Here is a 17,922-nt window from a genome sequence, read left to right as displayed (position 1 = left end):
TCTTTTCCTAGAGTTCAATCTGTAAGGAGATAAAAGGAGAGGTGATCTGAATTACCTTCTTGCTTACTTAAAAGAGCTTATGTTAAATTTTAAATGCAGTAGTTTATATGTCCCGTCCCTTGTTTTATCAAAGCAACCAAAACCTTCACAATTGATTAATGGCCAATTTGTTTTGTGTGTTTTAAATCACTAAAAAGATATTTTGATGTTTATTATATTTGTTAGCATATAGCATTTTTAAAAATTATATCTTTATTGCACAGCAAGATGGAATTTTGCCAAAAATGCTAAATCCCTCCTTCAACTTTTTGTCGTTTCTGTGGTTGATGTTTTCCTTTTTTTTTTTTTTGAAGCGTGGTTGATGTTTTCCTATCATGTGAAGTTTAATTAGTTACTCCTTAATTTTACGCGGTTTGTTTAGGGACACCTTTAAATTTCATATATATAATATTTAAAATGTGTTCTAATTATTTTGTTTTATTTTTAAATTATTTTTTCCATCAATAGAGATAAGAGAAAGTTGGCTAAATTATAATTTTAATCTCCAATAATTTTAAATTCATAATTTTGTTTCTTCTAATATGAATTAACATGACTTGCTACGTTAATATTATTTTTTATGTATCAGTGAAAGATATTAATTTTTTTATTTAAAATTTATAATTAAAAAATATTTAATAAATAAATATTTTAAATTTTATTTCATATCCTTTTTTATGTTTTTATTTTGAAAATTTTACATATTTTATTTTTATTTACCAATTTATAATTAAATTTCATAAGTTAATATGTAAATTATTTATGTAATTTTTTTAATTGATTTTAATATTCACATTATTTTTATTCTAATTATTTACATATAATTAAAAAGATTTTTATATTAAATATCTTAAATTTGTAAGTGTTGATAATTTGAAAAAAAACAATAACTTTTAAATAATAATATATAACAAATAATATTAATATAATTAACTAAACAAAAAAGTGTCCTAATAATTTATTTATTTATTTATAAATAAATGGTTATGAATTCAATTATTATTAAGACATTTTTTTTATTTTTTACTTCATTTAATCTTTTTTCACATAGATGATCAATTGATGAAAGGATAAAAAATATTTATTATTTTAAAATAGAATAATTAAATGTCTTGATTTAAAAATAAAAAGAATTAAAATTATGTATTTAAAATTATGAAAAGACTAATATTATAATTTAGCCTAAAAAGTTAGCCCAAAATTTAAGGACGTATATATCGTTACAAAATAATTGTTTTAACACGTGACTTATAAGATTTTCTCCTTTTGAAAGATCCAGATTTCTAAAAAAAAATGCAATGTCCAAATAATTAACAATGTTTTTTTTTTCTGATAAAAAAAACATTGTTAATTTTTACTAGAACTATATGAATCAAAATCTTTGCACTGTGTGGAGTTCCGGGACTTGTGTCTCTAGCTTGCAACCGCTATGCTTTAATTGGTTCGAATCCAAAGCAACGGAAGGTTTGGAACTTTATGAAAGTCAACTCTAAATTGGTAAGATTCTAAAATTCCTTCTCTTTTTTACTTATAGGTTGTAGAATAAATCACTATCGAATGGATTGAGAAATAAGCTATATCATCGTCTACTTCCTTGAAAGAGTACGTAACCAAATCATTGCTTTTGCCAACAATGGGTCGATGCATGTGTTTGAGGTCCCGGTGACCCCAAAGGATTATTGAGTAAATTATCCTTTTATTTTTATTTTTGTTTATACTAACCTTTTTTTATATTTGAAAATATTATACTAACACTTTTTTAATTTTAATGTTTAGAAATATTATATTGGCATTTCCTTATATATTATACTATCTTTCCTACAAGAAAGGTTACTGTCAGATTAAAAAAAAATACTCATATAATTTCACAAAACTTTAAAGATAGTTAATGTAATTTATTCATAATTATTTTACCATATCTAGATTATGAGTCTTCCTAATCCTAGCCACTAAAGTCTTGTATTGGCAAACATGCCTTCACATAAGGATCTTGTTCGGTGAGGGGCACCTTGCCAAGTTAGTGGTGTTGCTAAAAAAAATAATCCTAAAATTACTATTTAATTTTTCCACCCTTGGACTCTGAAATAGAGCTCTTGACCAAAATAGATCCTCTCTGACATTGGTGCTTCTACAACCAGAAAAATCAAAAGAAAAGAGGGAGAACAGAGAAATGAAGAGAGATAATGAAAAAGAAAAAAAAAAGTTATAGAGAGAGAATGATGGACGAGTTGCGTGGAAAAGAATTCAAGTTTACACTCAATCTAAGTCAACTTGGCTTATTTGGATAGGCTAAAAAGTGAATCAATCTAATTTAATTCAGTTTTTAGTGAGTTAATTAAGAAATAGCCATAACGACCCGTAGTTGGTGGATTTTTTTGGGTTGGTGGCTTATCTAAAATAAAAAGAATGGTAGAAAATTGTTGAAAAATAAAAAAGTGAAAAGGTTAAATAATATAGTAATTTAGTATAAGTTTTGAAATTCCAAATATAAAATAATTCCAAATTCCAAACAAGTATAAAATTAAAAAAAAAAACCCTAATTCGTGACTGTGAGCCAACATGTCTCACCATGAGTTTAACTTAATTGAAGTGCAGATTAAGCATGCGTTTGGGTTACGGTTGGAAATAAAAAATGTAACCAGAGTGTTTTTAAAAGCAACAAGGATGTTACTTCTACATTTATGTTTAAGAAAGTGTGTTTTTCACGTGGAACAGATTTCTAATGCCTATTCAAACATGCTCTAAGTAATTCGAGTTAAATTAATTAACTTCGAGCGGGCTAATTTTTACCTACTCAATATGAGTTGAACTTGTGGTGAAGGGGGTTGAATCAATGGTGGCTCACTTTTACCAGTGAAAAGCTATATTATAGATTTATAGCTATTTCTTTCTTCTCCATAAAAAAAAGGTCTATTATAGCTATTGGAATAAGGGAATCGCCACTACCTTAGCAATTTTGCACCTTGACATCACTTTTATAGTAGTTTCACGTGCTACAACTAAAGAATTAGTCCTCCATTAAGCAGAGTTGATAAACATTAATTGATGGGTTCGATAGTGGACCTAGTGAATCTTGATCATGATAAGTGTTCTAGATGCTTAACCATTAAATGTTTTTTCACTTGTGGTCGCGGACGTCCTTGATGAGTGTCTAAAGAAGTCATATATCATAAAACAATGATAAATGGACATTTAATTTATTTTTAAACATCTAATCAATACTTATCATTTTTAATTTTTTTTTTCTATCCCATCATATAACTTCTAATATTATTTTTTTTTTATCTTTTTTCTCTTTTTCACTGTATGTGGTATAGCATATTGGACGTCCATAAATTATTTTCCTATACGATACTGACACAGTAGTACAGTGCTTTAGTTAGTTCTATTTATAGGAGGTAGAGCTTGCCATTCTTTTCCTCAACATAGAACCTTTGCCTTACCTGAGTGGCCATATTATATACAAATGGCTTCTGCAAAAGTAGACACGGCGTGATATTGGTACGGCTCATCTTAATTCAACCACTATATCAACGATTGAGACGAGCCGAATCAATATCACTCTTGTTTGCTTCATTGCATATATATATATACTAGCAGCTTTTTCTTTAGAAACCAAACTATGCCTTGTTGTTTGTGCTTTTTTTTCACTATGAATGAAAGAAGTTCCATGAATCCCTTACATGACATGTTGGAGTCTCACATGCAGTTTTATTTTATAGGAAGAAGAGCTTACTATAGTTACATTATCTGCTTAGCACTGAAGAATAGAAACCTCAGAAAATGGATTCTGCGGAAGTGGACTGGCGTGGTATTGCTTCTGTTCATCTTTGCATATGAATTTAATCACATCCTCTTAAATAAGACGAGCCGAATCAATACCACTCTAGTACACTTCACTGCATATATGGCTGTTCTTCCTAAGTCAAACTATGCTGATTTCAGAAATAATGAAAGGAAAAGTGGAACTCCATTATATTGCTCTTATTCATGCACGAAACAAATTAACCACAGGTATCCATCCTCCTTAATGGTGTGTAGTTCCTCTCTCTCTCTCTCTCTTTTAATTATTTATTTTTATACAGATCACATGTATTTTCCACATGAGATTCGAGCCAAAATGATCATTATGTCGGCAAAGCTCTCTCTAATACATCTGTGTCTCAGATTCAAGACTATTGGTTTAATTGAAACAACTTTGTGTCAGCTGATGCATAAGCTTGGTGGTAACGTAGCAGTTCTCTTTTCATTAAATTGTTGTAATACTATTTAATTACACCTTTGATTCGTTTGGCTAGCCTGAACTTATAGGAAGAGGCCTCCAGCTAGAAATCATCACCAGAAGTGTTGTTTTTTGACAAAGATAGAGACAAGCAGTGATGGAATTCGTTTTGCCCCAGAAGTTTATTGCACATGCCTGTATCCCTTTTTATTTATTTAATTATATATAAAAAATTATCCTTTGTCCTATGCTTTTTATCCCTTCTAACGTCTTTTTGCATTATAAGAAAGAGGGTGTTCAAATTTCTTATACTTTGCGTTGTTACCTATTTAATACTAATTGCAGGAAACAAATTAACTATGCTACGACAGCATGCAAGAACAAAGGGAATAAAGTCTTCTGTTCTGGGACATGTTCATCAATGAGGACAAGACCAGAATCTTCATCTAATTAAGTATATACCAGTTGTTCGTTCATTCTGAGTTCGAATTCACGTAGTAGTGAAGTTGAATTTTTCGTGGTATATTCCCTAAACTTCCAGATCTATGGCGATATATTTCATTAATGGACCGATGCACTATTAAGCCGTGAAACTAAATCAACTGATACAGTATGAATGTATGATATAACAGCCAATGTATTGGCATTTCCAAAGCAGCCGAGTGCTAATGTACTTTAATTTTAATTATCAACTCAATGTAAGCCATTGTAGTTTTTCTCTTGAGATCGAGTACTTTAATTATATATGAATTATGAGATTATGAATAATTTATGGAATCTTGATCCTTATGTATGGTAATAAAAAGTTTCCATGCAACATATATAGGTGCAAGTACATCCCATATAACATATCCTTCATCGATCGTACCTTCAGAAAAGTTGATGATTTTCTTTTGGAATGATTACAATTTGGAAAATTACCAATTTCACTTAATTAGGCCGTTTAAATGATTTATTTTTTTAGGCAAAAATAACTATTATTGATAGTAACAACCTGATCAACACACCAGTTTGGATGAGTTATATGTTAGTTTCAACCTTTTAATAAACGGATTGCAATTACGATTTTAGTTGCAACCTCAAAGTTTTTTGGGTTATCACAGCAGCAAAATTGTTCATAATAATGGCTGTATCAATAGCAATTGTACATAATTGCCTCCAATATCAAAGAGTGCAACAAAACTGTAACCATGATTTTGTCCACATTGTCAAGGTTTTTTGGTTTACCGCAACTACAATGCGTTAATAATTGTAGTCGCTAAATTTGTATGCAATTTCAGATAATAATAAGGATTGCAACAAAATCACAACTATCAGCCTTAATTTAAAATTAACACTTAGGATCAGTTTGTTTCAGATTAAAAAAGGAGAGATTCCGATATAAAATAATCTAATAATTATTTTTTTGAGATTAAAAAAAACCAGAAACTAATTTATGTTTGTAATTATAAAAACCAGTTTTTTAAAAGAAACATTTAATTTTATAAGAAGCTTTTCAAAATAGCTTCTAATTTTAATCAAATTTTAAACTTTGTTTCAGCTTCTAATTATTTTGAAAAACTAAAAACAAATACATGACACATTAAAATGAAGTGATTTTTTTTAAAAAAAGAAAAAGCTATATCAAATGGATTACACTACGCACTTATGAAGCATTTACTCCAAATCAAAAAGTTGAACTGAGATATTTAGAAAGGTTAACTGGTAATATTTGAGTTCTATAGTTTGAAAGAGTCATATGACTGTTTCACATTACCTGTACTTTTCTCTACCAAATCCATTTAAAATATACCGTGATTCAAGGCATCCCACTTCTTTATAAGCTTTCAAATTATATTATCAAATGATGTCTAGCTAATTGATTGATTTAAGAACGGCAAGTTCCATGGACAGAATATAGCCCTAAATAAATTTTATGAAGAGAACTAGATTTGTCCGCTATTAAAAAATTAAAAAGACAAATTAGTTAGCCATATTACGACTATTGATACTGACTTATAGATTAAAACCTCAATAGATTCTTTAGGAATACAGTAGCCGCCTTGGTTAAAAAATTTATTAGTCCACATGTATATATTCAAATCCCCACTTTTTTTTTATGCCAAAGTAGATCTTTGTACTCTGTTCCTGTCAAAGAAATTTTCTCAAATCAGCTAGTGACTCCACTATAGTTGTTATTAAAAGCTAAGTCCGCTATATATAGATCGAGCTACCATGAGACCATCATAATTGTAATTAAAAAACTAAAGCTTTCTATCTTCATAATTAAGGTCAATCTATCTTCTTTTAGACTACATATATATATGTTTTCATAGGAATCACAGGATAAAATAACTTGAGAGAAGTTCCTAGTATTCTGCTATGTTGTCTCTATGCTTCTTCCATCCAACTTTTTTATATCCAATTAATCGACCAAATTGTTGATTTAATCTTTATTCGTCAACTAATGGAGGATTAGATGGCAAGGACAATTGGAATGTCCATGTCTCTTAGGGCAGCTCCTTCTGTATGATCACACACTTCCAAATAGGATTATTGAATTTTTTTTTTTTTTTGAGATTACAAATATTTAGATAATTTCACTTAAATTGAATAAAATTATTATGAAATATAAATTTTTTTCTTCAATTATTTAATATAATTGTCCATTGAAGTTTAAACTCAATATTACTAATCAAATTATAACAACACATGCCAATTATTGTGATAAAAACTCTTGTAGGATAGTGGAGAAGGAATACCAAAAATCCCAAGTGTGTCCAAATAAGTAAAAAAAATTATTTTTAGAAAAAGAGCTTCTGATTACGGGTAAGAAAGAAACTTACAAAGATTTGTGATAGGGTATGAATTTTTTGTGATAATATAATTGGGGATAAAAGAGTGATCTAGATCAAATCTCAAGAATTAAGATTTAATGATTATAACTTGGTATTTTAGTCTCATTCACTATGTTAGATTTTTTAATATATAGTGTTAATTATTCAGCTAGCGTTTTAAACAAAAACGTTATATATATATATATATATATATATCGCGGGTTTTTTAGAAAAGGGATGTAATTTAATGATTATATACCGCGCTTATTTCAAACACCGCTGTATATGCTTTTTTAAAAAAATAAAAAAGTATGCCCTACTTATTTAATAAAAAGGTAATTAAATTTGAAAATCAAAATATTAATCACAAACACTTTATTAATATTAATCATTTTTCTTTTTTTTATTACATCATATCATTGTTACCATACTTAAACTTCTTCCGCTTTCTCACTTTAAATTTCTTGCCTATAAAAAAAAATTTGTTGAAAAAAGTTAACATTTTATATGATTTCAATTCCTCGAGACATATCCTTGGTTAAAATAAAATCATTTCCCTTTATAAATACCAAATTCTTTGCAAAAGCCAAACCATTAAAATAATTTATCAATCATATCTATATATGAATAGCCTACCAAATAGACAGCTAACAACTGAGACACGTAAAGCAATTGTAGATTCATGTGGTGATCAATGAGATGCTTCAAAAAATTTCATTGATACAGAAATTTCTATAATTCGGAATCCTATTCGCCTTCGAGTTTAAATAAGGGTTTTCACTCATTTCTTATTCAAATAATGAAATTCACATGCATTGAATTCAGGTGTTCAAAAGTATCATTAAAGTTCTTAATTAATCTCAATTATTTAATTAGTCCGCATTAATTACCTGTTTATGATGTGTCTCATGATCGTAAATGTCAACCGAATGAGACCCCAAAGGCAGCACTTTCTAGTCCAAGCTAGTCCCACTGTTGAAAATGATTACAAAGTAATTTAGCGGAAAATTATATGATCAAGATGCAGCGAATTCTACATGATTTTATGAAAAGTAAGGGCAAAGTAACAGTAGCTGTGACTGGGACGTGGGAAGATTCATTATAATTAAGCATTTTTGTCAGTTTCAATTCAACTAGTTACGATACGAATCAAGAAGTAGCTAATCTACTGCTCATTACAGGTGCTAGAACTTTATTATTTTAGCTTCAATATAGAAGGTGCATGATCTAATGTTTGTTAGTTAATTTATCTCATTTTGTTTAATTACACAAACTAGTTGCATCATTTTCATCTTTTATTTACCAGCAACCTAAAGTTGAGCCGAATTGCTTGGATATAATTGAACATCATGTTCGCATGGGTTGATTTATTTCTTGGAAAACAACTATTGAAAATTATTTAAAATATTCTCTAAATTTTAAACTCAGGGATATGGTTACCTATTGATTATACTACTTCCATATTTTTAAGTGTCATTTAAGGTCGTCGTAGTACAAGTATATCCCTCGTGCATTGCATGATAAAATTAAATTAAAATATAAAATATTTTATATTATATAATTTTAAATTTAATACGGAAGATATTATTATAAAAGAAATCTAATAAAACCGAGGATAAAAGAATAATTATAATGAGAAAATAACATATATTAACTATAAGTTAAAATATGAAAGTATTAGTAATTATAATACAATTAATAAATTTTATGCTTATAATTAATTAGTTTAGAATAAATATTCCATACCATGTTTTAATATGAACATTTAAAATTAAAGTAATTTTTTTACACAAGAATTAAAGTAATTAAAAATATGTAAGATTGTATGTTTAATTTCTTTTAATTTATGCACCGAATACACAAAATAAAAAAGTATATGTTAATTTTACCTGAATATTAAAAAAAATTCTGTTTATCGTGCACGTACGTGTTTATATATATGTTATTGTTTTTTTTTACACATATCAATTTGTGTTTAAATATTTTTTATAAGAATTTTGTATGGACAGTATGAAATATAATAAAACTTATAATATTGTATTGTAATAAATAATTTTAGATAAAGTATTGCTTAGCCTTTTTGTTTGGTAATGCATTGTGCACCCAGCATAATTGATAGTACATCTAAGAATATAATAAAATTTTATTTTTATCTTTTTGTAATACTGATATGGACTAACGAATATGTATTGGACTTACGAATTCGTCAATCCGTATAAGGTTTAAACAATTTTTTTTTATTTTTTTTTCAAAAATATGTTTTACGAATTAATTTAAAATTAATGACTCATGCATGAATCAAACTTGTGATTTTCGCGTTATTAGTAAAACACTCTAATAAACTAAACTAATAGATCAATTATGTTAAAAAATAATTAATGTCGTTATATAATACTAAAATTTTTAATATATATTTAATACACATGTAAATTTAGATAATAAATTTTGTGATAATTAATTTTGATTCAATAATTAATTTGTTTACATATATAAATTATAAATAAAAATCGTAAGTTTCATAAAATTTATTTATGTAAACAAATTAATTATTAGATCAAAATTAATTGTCACAAAATGTTAATTATTAATTTTATTTACGAAAAATATAGTAGTTATTACTAAGATTAGATTAGATGGCTAAAATTAAGATTAAATTGGTGAAACAATTAATTTTCAATATTGTTATATTATATTTGTCTAACCTTTTAAAAAAATTGAAACAAATATTTAAAAGATATTGAATTTGTTACTTATGAAAATATTGAAATCATAATTAAAAATAATTTAAATTTTTTAGTTACAATAAATATTTAAGCAAAAAATTTTACTAATTAAAATTTGTTAAAAAAATATTGAAGCATAATTTTTAATTGTATAATAAATCTATTAGTTATAAAAATTATGAAACCAAAATTTTTAATTTAAAATAGGATAAGATTTTTAGTTTAAGATAATGATTGAAATCAAATTTAAAAATATATCAAATTTGTTAGTTATAAGAAATATGGAAACCAAAATTTAAAATATGATAAGATTATTAACTTAAGGTAATGATTGAAATTAAATTTAAAAATATATTTGGTTGTGTAGTTATAAAAAATATTTAAACCAAAATTTAAAATTTAAAATATGACAAGATTGTTAGTTTAAGATAATAATTAAAATCAAATTTAAAAATATATTAAATTTTTTAGTTACGATAAATATGGAAACCAAAATTTAAAATATAATAAGATTGTTAGTTTAAGGTAATGATTGAAATTAAATTTAAAAATATATTTGATTTTGTAGTTATAAAAAATATTGAAACCAAAATTTAAAATTTAAAATATGATGAGATTATTAGTTTAAGATAATGATTGAAATCAAATTAAAAAATATATTAAATTTGGTATTTATAAAAAATATTGAAACCAAAATTTAAGATTTAAAATTTATTTATTAATCCATATGTTTTTTTTTTTAATTTTTTATTCATTTAATATGTTTGCAAAATTTGATAATCAAACAAATTTGATATTTAATTGAATGATGTATTTAGACGTTTATTATAATAATTAAAAGTTAAATAAATATGATATTTAATTGAATGATGTATTTAGATGTTTTTTTATAGCAATTGATAATTAAATAAATTTAATATTTTTTTATATTTGTAAATACTTATTAAACCTATCATTTCTATTTATAATTTATATATGTAAACAAATTAATTATTATATAAAAAATAATCATCACAAAATTTATTATGTAAATTTACATATACATTAAATATAAATTAGAAATTTTAGTGTTATATATAGTGATACTATTTATTTATAACATAATGTATCTATTAGCTTAGTTGGTTTGAGTATTTTATTAATAATACAGGTGACAGAAGTTTGATCATTTCTTGGACCATTAATTTTAAATTAAATCTTAAATTATATTTAAAAATAAATAAATAAATCCTATGGACCACTTACGGATTGACAATTCTTAGGTTCAATACGGATTGACAATCCGTATGATCATACGAATTACTGATTCGTGTGTGCTCCTAACAATGTATGTATACCATCGAAGACTAAATATGCTTTCAAACCGTCCTTAACGGAAGCAAGTTACACTAAGTGACACAAATTTTGCAAAAAAAGGCGCTGCAGAAATAAAAAATTGCTGCTGCTATTTATAATTGTAAATACCATAAGGGTATTTTTGTCATTTTGGAAAATTGCTGGGTGCCCCGGGCAATTCCCAAATTACTAACTCCCACTGAAAGCCTTTCCTTAATTACTTTGATTTTCTTCCCCTTGTTTGGATTTGTGCGTATCTTAGAAGCCCAACTTCTTTAACATATTACGATAAATTTGTTCCATAACCAATTTATATCTTTCCTTAATCATGAAAAAATTTTCCAAACTATTATTGTGTTGTGTTACTATGGTTGGATTGAAGCTTCTCCACACTTAAACGACACTAACCCAACCCATTCTTCGTAATATCATTGCATTTTGATCGTGGTGTTAGTGTGTCACATATATAAGTTCATTCTAATTCCTATTGCGTTAATTTCTGTGTCCAAATCCTGGTTTCATTTTTGCATGAAAATGATGGTGAGATGGAATACACAACTTATTGATTGAAATTTATATAATTTTATTGATTTCACTTTTTATCTGATAAATTTCACTCTTGACTTTTTTTTTGTTTATAAAATTTTAACTAATAACATAGATTGAATTAAAAACCCACGAGTATATCAAAAAGATAGTATGCCATCATTTATTTTTTTACCAAATGGAAAAATTCATAAAAATGGTAGTATTTAAATATATTAATTTGTGATTAATTGAGAGGGTAAAATCTTTTAAAGCAGAGAAAAAGAATTATATATGATGAATATAATTTTTTTTACACATTCATCCATTTAGAATCCATACCCATTATATATAATTAATTTATTAATTTTTTAAAATAATTTATAATGGAAGATATACACATTAAACTTTACACTACTTACGTGTTAAACTCTACTATTATTAAATTACTACCCGAAAGAAAATAAAAGGGGCTTACTTTTACCGTTGCAATTGGCGCCACTTTCACGGAAGGCAGTGTGGCAAGCTGTAACGTAATCTCCACTGCAGTTCCAAGTCGAACAGTATACGGTATACTGTCTCTTCTCACCAACCAGGACACCACATCTTTGGTCAACAGGTTCTGTAATATGACGTGGCAACAGCTGATAGGTTTGTCGTATAGTGCAATAATACGGAGAGTAATTCGTAACTTGTAATAAGCGCTGTGCAACTAGTCAACCAAAACCAAGTCAAGGAGGACACGACTCAAAACACACGCACTTAATTAACATAACTGTTTCAACTCTCTCTACTTCAATTTTCCTTTCTCTTCTCACAACACGTTTCTTAGACATGATTAATGAATACAATCTTATATGATCGCACCCCCATTATTCTTTTATCCAATTTTTCTCTTATTTGTTTCTCCTTTTTTATTTTTCAACTAATTTTTCGGGGAATTCTGCCAAACTGGAAGTCTCAGGTTTGTTCCTGTATTTTCTCTTGTATCTGAAGAAATGAGTTGTAGCTTACATCATGTATATTATATTATATTGAATTTGAAGTTATTGAGTTCACGTGTTAGAGGAAAAAAAACATATGTTCAGTTGCTTTGTTGAGTCTTTGGTTTCGTTGTTCAATACAATGCCAAGAGAAAACCCTATTCTTTTCTTTTTCAGTTCATGTTTCTTAATTAACTTACATTTTCTCCGCATACAAACACAAAACCGTTACTGAGTTTCATGCTTTGCTTTGTATGACCATTGACCATTATTTTATTTTTTTGTTATGGTCAATATTATTTTCTTGTTTTTGGACTTACTATTATGAGTTCTGTTCATTCAGCTCACCCTGCACAGCCTCTTGTCTCAATTGAGCATATTTCTCCGCTCACCAAAGTGTGTTTCACTCACACAAGGGTCCAGGCAGTTGCAAAATTGAGCTTAGGATCTGAATCATTTAATCAGATGAAAATTTATGTAATTATGTTTATGTTGTGATACTCGTGTAAGAAGAATTAGTTAGGTATTCTTTGTTAATTTCACCACTATTGTGGTCTGCGAGTTTTTTGATTTTTGGACAAACCCGAGGGAATGAAATGGCGAACGAATTAGTAGCTCGTGCCTCACATGCCCCAACATCTGAGTTACTTTCCCGGACCATCTTTGCTGTATTTGACACTATCAAAGCAGCCAATGAGGTTGTGATTCACAAGGAAAATTTAAAGAGATTCTCTGTTCACTTGAAGAATGTCTCACTCATATTGAAGTCTTTATCGAAGCAAGACATACACAATTCCGCGAGCTTGGAAAATGCTATGAATGGTCTCTACCGAGAGGTTGGTGTTGCTAAGCAGCTTTTTGTTGAGTGCAACAATAGAAGTAAGGTTTATCTTTTAATCAATTCCAGAAAGATCGTTACACACTTGAATTGTTGTACCAAGGATATCGGTCGTGCAGTAAGCCTCATCCCTTTGGCCTCTTTAGACATTAACTCTGGTTTAAATCAACAGATAAGTGAGTTATGCAAGAAAATGTTGGATGCTGAGTATCAAACAGCTGCAGCAGATGAGGAAATTTTGAAGAAAATTGAGACAGCGATACAAGAGGGAAATGTTGATCGGTCGTATGCGAATCAGTTGCTAACCTGCATTGCAGATGCTATAGGGGTCCCCTTGGAGCATGGTGCATTGAAGAGAGAATTTGAAGAGCTGAAAAATGAAATGGAAAATGCCAAGTCAAGGGTAGATGTGGCAGAAGCTCTACATATGAAGCAGATTATTGCAGTGCTTGGAAAGGCTGATTTTATAACTTCAGCACAAGAGAAGGAAACTAGGTATTTTGAGAAGAGAAACTCCTTGGGAGAGAGACCATTGATGCCTCTTCAGTCTTTTTACTGCCCAATCTCTCTCGCTATTATGGCAGACCCTGTGGAGACTTCTTCCGGGAAGACATTTGAGAGAAGGGAAATAGAGAAATGGTTTGCTGAAGGAAACACTCTCTGTCCCTTGACCAGGTTGCCTCTAGATACTAAAATCCTAAGGCCAAATAAAACTCTTAAGCAGTCTATTCAAGAGTGGAAGGACAGGAACACAATGATTACCATTTCTGCCATCAAATCCGAACTTGAAACAAATGATGAAGAGGGAGTGGTTCAATCCTTAGAAAAGCTACAGAAGCTTTGCTTAGAAAGAGAGGTTCACCGAGAATGGTTAAAAATGGAGAATTACATTACTGTTCTTATTGGACTTCTTAGTTCTAAAAATCGTGAAATAAGGAAGCATGTTCTACTCATCCTGTGTATGCTTGCAATGGATAATGCAGACAACAAGGTACCTCATAAATCCTTCTCATTATTAACTATACACATTTTTAGATAGTTCCATGTAAACCTGAAGATAACAATATTGATTTTGCAAAAAAAAGATAGTGATACTTCTTTCTGGCAGGAAGATATTGCTAAAGTGGATAATGCACTTGGATTGATTGTTCGCTCACTTTCACGTCAAGCTGAGGAACGCAAGCTGGCATTGGTGTTGCTGTTGGAGTTATCTAAATGTAAAATGGTGTGCAGTCTCATAGGAAGCATTCAAGGAAGCATACTTCTCCTGGTATCAATGATAAATAGTGATGATGTTGAAGCAGCCAAACATGCACATGAGCTGCTGGTGAAACTCTCTGTTCTTGATCAGAATGTTATAGAGATGGCAAAGGCAAATTATCTTAAGCCTTTACTGCTGAAACTTTCTACAGGTATTCCATAAATGAGACACGCCCCATATACTTGTAGTTGACATTGATCTCCATACAGATCTGTGAAGTAGGATATAAGTACAACATATTCACATACTTGTGCAAGAATTATGAATTCACCCATCTTTATTATGGAATTATATATGGGTTAATTGCTTGTGTTTACAGACAAAACTTTTTAAAATTGACAATAGCTACAAAATATAACAGAAGATTTCTATTGGTTTTTTGTTCTGCTTCCTTTCTTAATGTGTATAAATTATCACCTATCTATTATAAAAAAAATAATTAAATGTCTTGACTGCAGAAATGTGCATCTGTAAACTGCACATATACGTACAGAACAATGAAGAGAAGACACAACTTAACAAAGCCAACGAAGTAAAGGTGGAAATATTATGAATGTTTAACCTTTTGATAAAACTTTGATACTGAAATCAAACTATAAAACATGGAATTTATTCCTAAAATGAACAAAATTTGAATTTTCAATAAAAGGGAGCCTTTCTGAAATATGAGTCTGACATGCATCCATATGTACTCACAGCTCACTGATTGTCAATTCTTATTTCCTTGATGTAGGATCAGAAAATATGAAAATAGTTATGACTGAAACTTTGTCCAAAATTACATTAACCGACCAGAACAAATTGTCCTTGGTCAAAGATGGGGCATTGCAACCTCTTGTTCAGCTGCTCTTAAATGATGATTTGGAAATCAAGAAAGTGGCTGTCAAAGCTCTACTACAGTTCTCAAGCTTGCCAGAGAATGGCCTCCAGATGATCAAGGAAGGTGTTGCTCCACCACTGTTGGAACTGCTATACTGTCACAGTTTACAGTCACCTACTCTTCTTGAACAGGTTGTTGCCACAATAATGCATCTTGCTATGTCAACAACTTACCAACATGCTGAACCAGAACAGGTTTCATTGCTAGATTCTGAGGAAGACATATATAAATTCTTCTCTTTAATTTCTTTGACGGAACCTGAGATACAAAATAAGATTCTCAGAGCTTTCCAGGCATTGTGCCAATCTTTCTATGGCCTCCGCATCAGAAAGAGGTTGAGACAGGTATGCACTTTTTTTGAATTCCCAAAATTTAAAGCAATTAATGTGGCATGATTAGGAAAATAGAGGGGAAAACAAGTAGAAAAAAATTAGAGCAGAATGAGTTAGGAAAATTTTTAGTCCTTCTTGAGTACATAAAAAATTCCGTTGTACTGCATTTCACATAGTAACTATGCTCATATTTTCACATAAGGTTTAGCAATTCGTACTACCTAAATTTTCAAGTCTAAGATGTATAAATATAATTAGAATTATTCTATTACATTCTTTGTCATACTCTCTACAGTTCTTATATCAAACTCTGAACAGATAATTTCTAGAACCTCAAAAAACAACAATAATAGTTGTATAATAATCATTATCATACAATGTATACAAGTGATTTCATAGTTATATTTATTGCAGATATCAGCAGCTAAAGTTTTGGTCCACTTGTTGGAGCTTAATACCCAACCAGTGCAGGTCAATTCCTTGAAGCTTTTCTATTGCTTGACAGAAGACGGTGATGATGGCAACATCTCATCACATATAACTGAAAGATTCATCAAAGTCTTGCTTACCATCATTGAGGCCTCTGATGACGCTGAAGCGATGGTTACTGCTATGGGTATCATCTCTAAACTACCACAGGAGTCTCACATGACTCAGTGGCTTCTAGATTCTGGGGCACTTAAAACTATTTTGACTTGTCTTACCGACCAACATAAGCATGTCTCACACAAAAAACAAGTCATAGAGAATTCTGTTCAAGCTCTTTGTCGTTTTACTGTCTCAACAAATTTGGAGTGGCAGAAGAGAGTGGCATTAGAAGGCATAATCCCAGTGCTGGTGCAGTTGCTGCATTCCGGAACACCCTTTACAAAACAAAATGCAGCCATTTCAATCAAGCAGTTTTCAGAAAGTTCATATCGCTTGAGCGAGCCAATAAAGAAGCCTAGCATTTTCAAATGCTGCCTTGTAGCCAAAGAAACTGGTTGTCCAGCACACTTAGGCACCTGCTCAGTTGAGTCTTCATTCTGCATTTTGCAAGCTAATGCCTTGGAGCCCCTTGTGCGCATGCTTGCAGATCAAGATGATGGAACGCGCGAAGCTTCCTTAAATGCACTGCTAACTTTGGTTGATAGTGAAGCACCACAGAGTGGAAGTAAGGTACTTGCAAATTCAAATGCTATTGCACCAATGATACAACTATCGAGTGTTCCAATTCCGAGGTTGCAGGAAAGAATTCTAATAGCTTTAGAAAGAATTTTTCAACTAGATGATGTGAGAAATAAGTACAAAGTTGTGGCCACGATGCACTTGGTAGAAATAACTCAGGGGAAAGATAGTCGAATGAGAAGTCTTGCTGCCAAGTGCCTTGCTCAATTGGGTGAACTTAATAAACAGTCCTCTTATTTTTAGAAACGGTCTCACAATTGTTTGGTTACTTGCACAAGAATTAAATAAACAGAAATTCTACACAAGCTAAATTCCTGTTTCAAGGTTTATTTTTTTCCCTTTCTCTACTATATTTGTTGTCCTGATATGTCCGAGTCATATAAGAACTGAACTTATTGCTCCCTTTCTACTGTTGTAAAGAAATATTGAATTAGATTGAAGAGAATATATCTGAAAGGCTTTCATAGTTACACTTACAGCACAGCACAGCACGTCAGCACCATCATTGTTCCGAAAATATTGCATTCAGTGCAATACTGTAAATACTTTCATCACAATTGGCAGCATTTCCTAACTTTATGCAAATGAAGAATACATTTCCTGACTTTTCCATTATTGACCCCAGTTCCATGGTCAGATGATGAAAGGTTGAGAACGATTAAAGATATGATGTTACACACGTATGGTAATTTTTTTTTTTTAAATAAATCCATATCAATATTCATCAAAAAACAAAATTATATCATGTTTCATATCAGTTGAGAGAGAGAATCAAGTTAGATATGTGTATATGGAGGAAAG

The 17,922-nt window shown here is 29.6% G+C and overlaps 1 protein-coding gene and 1 long non-coding RNA gene across 3 annotated transcripts; both read left to right on the top strand.

Moving 5' to 3' along the window:
- Window positions 1-3,477: 3,477 nt before the first annotated feature.
- On the top strand, window positions 3,478-4,980 carry LOC114415584. Its single transcript, XR_003667379.1, has 2 exons — window positions 3,478-4,053; window positions 4,125-4,980. It is a non-coding gene; the product is annotated as an uncharacterized LOC114415584 (long non-coding RNA).
- A 7,427-nt stretch (window positions 4,981-12,407) lies between these two features.
- Window positions 12,408-17,591, top strand: LOC114415583 (U-box domain-containing protein 43-like). 2 transcript variants are annotated; one of them, XM_028380353.1, is made up of 6 exons: window positions 12,408-12,624; window positions 12,987-13,479; window positions 13,654-14,472; window positions 14,590-14,893; window positions 15,476-15,966; window positions 16,369-17,591. In XM_028380353.1, the coding sequence occupies exons 2-6, from the start codon at window positions 13,240-13,242 to the stop codon at window positions 17,362-17,364; spliced, it is 2,850 nt and encodes a 949-aa protein (XP_028236154.1). In that variant the 5' UTR covers window positions 12,408-12,624; window positions 12,987-13,239; the 3' UTR covers window positions 17,365-17,591. The 2 variants fall into 2 exon arrangements, with proteins under 2 accessions (XP_028236154.1, XP_028236153.1); XM_028380352.1 differs by having other exon boundaries at window positions 12,987-14,472.
- The last annotated feature ends 331 nt before the right edge of the window (window positions 17,592-17,922 follow it).

This window comes from Glycine soja, chromosome 6 (assembly GCF_004193775.1).
Source record: "Glycine soja cultivar W05 chromosome 6, ASM419377v2, whole genome shotgun sequence".
Classification (NCBI taxonomy): Eukaryota; Viridiplantae; Streptophyta; class Magnoliopsida; order Fabales; family Fabaceae; genus Glycine; species Glycine soja.
The sequence above is the reverse complement of the archived record's forward strand: the minus strand, read 5'-3'. Positions and strand labels throughout refer to the sequence as shown.

Bases quoted from the DNA above. Each gene is read 5' to 3' on its own strand.
- LOC114415583 (XM_028380352.1), top strand. From the start codon at position 13,240: ATGGCGAACGAATTAGTAGCTCGTGCCTCACATGCCCCAACATCTGAG. The intron at 14,894-15,475 runs GTATTCCATAAA...TCCTTGATGTAG, and splicing joins ACTGCTGAAACTTTCTACAG to GATCAGAAAATATGAAAATA. The intron at 15,967-16,368 runs GTATGCACTTTT...TATTTATTGCAG, and splicing joins TCAGAAAGAGGTTGAGACAG to ATATCAGCAGCTAAAGTTTT.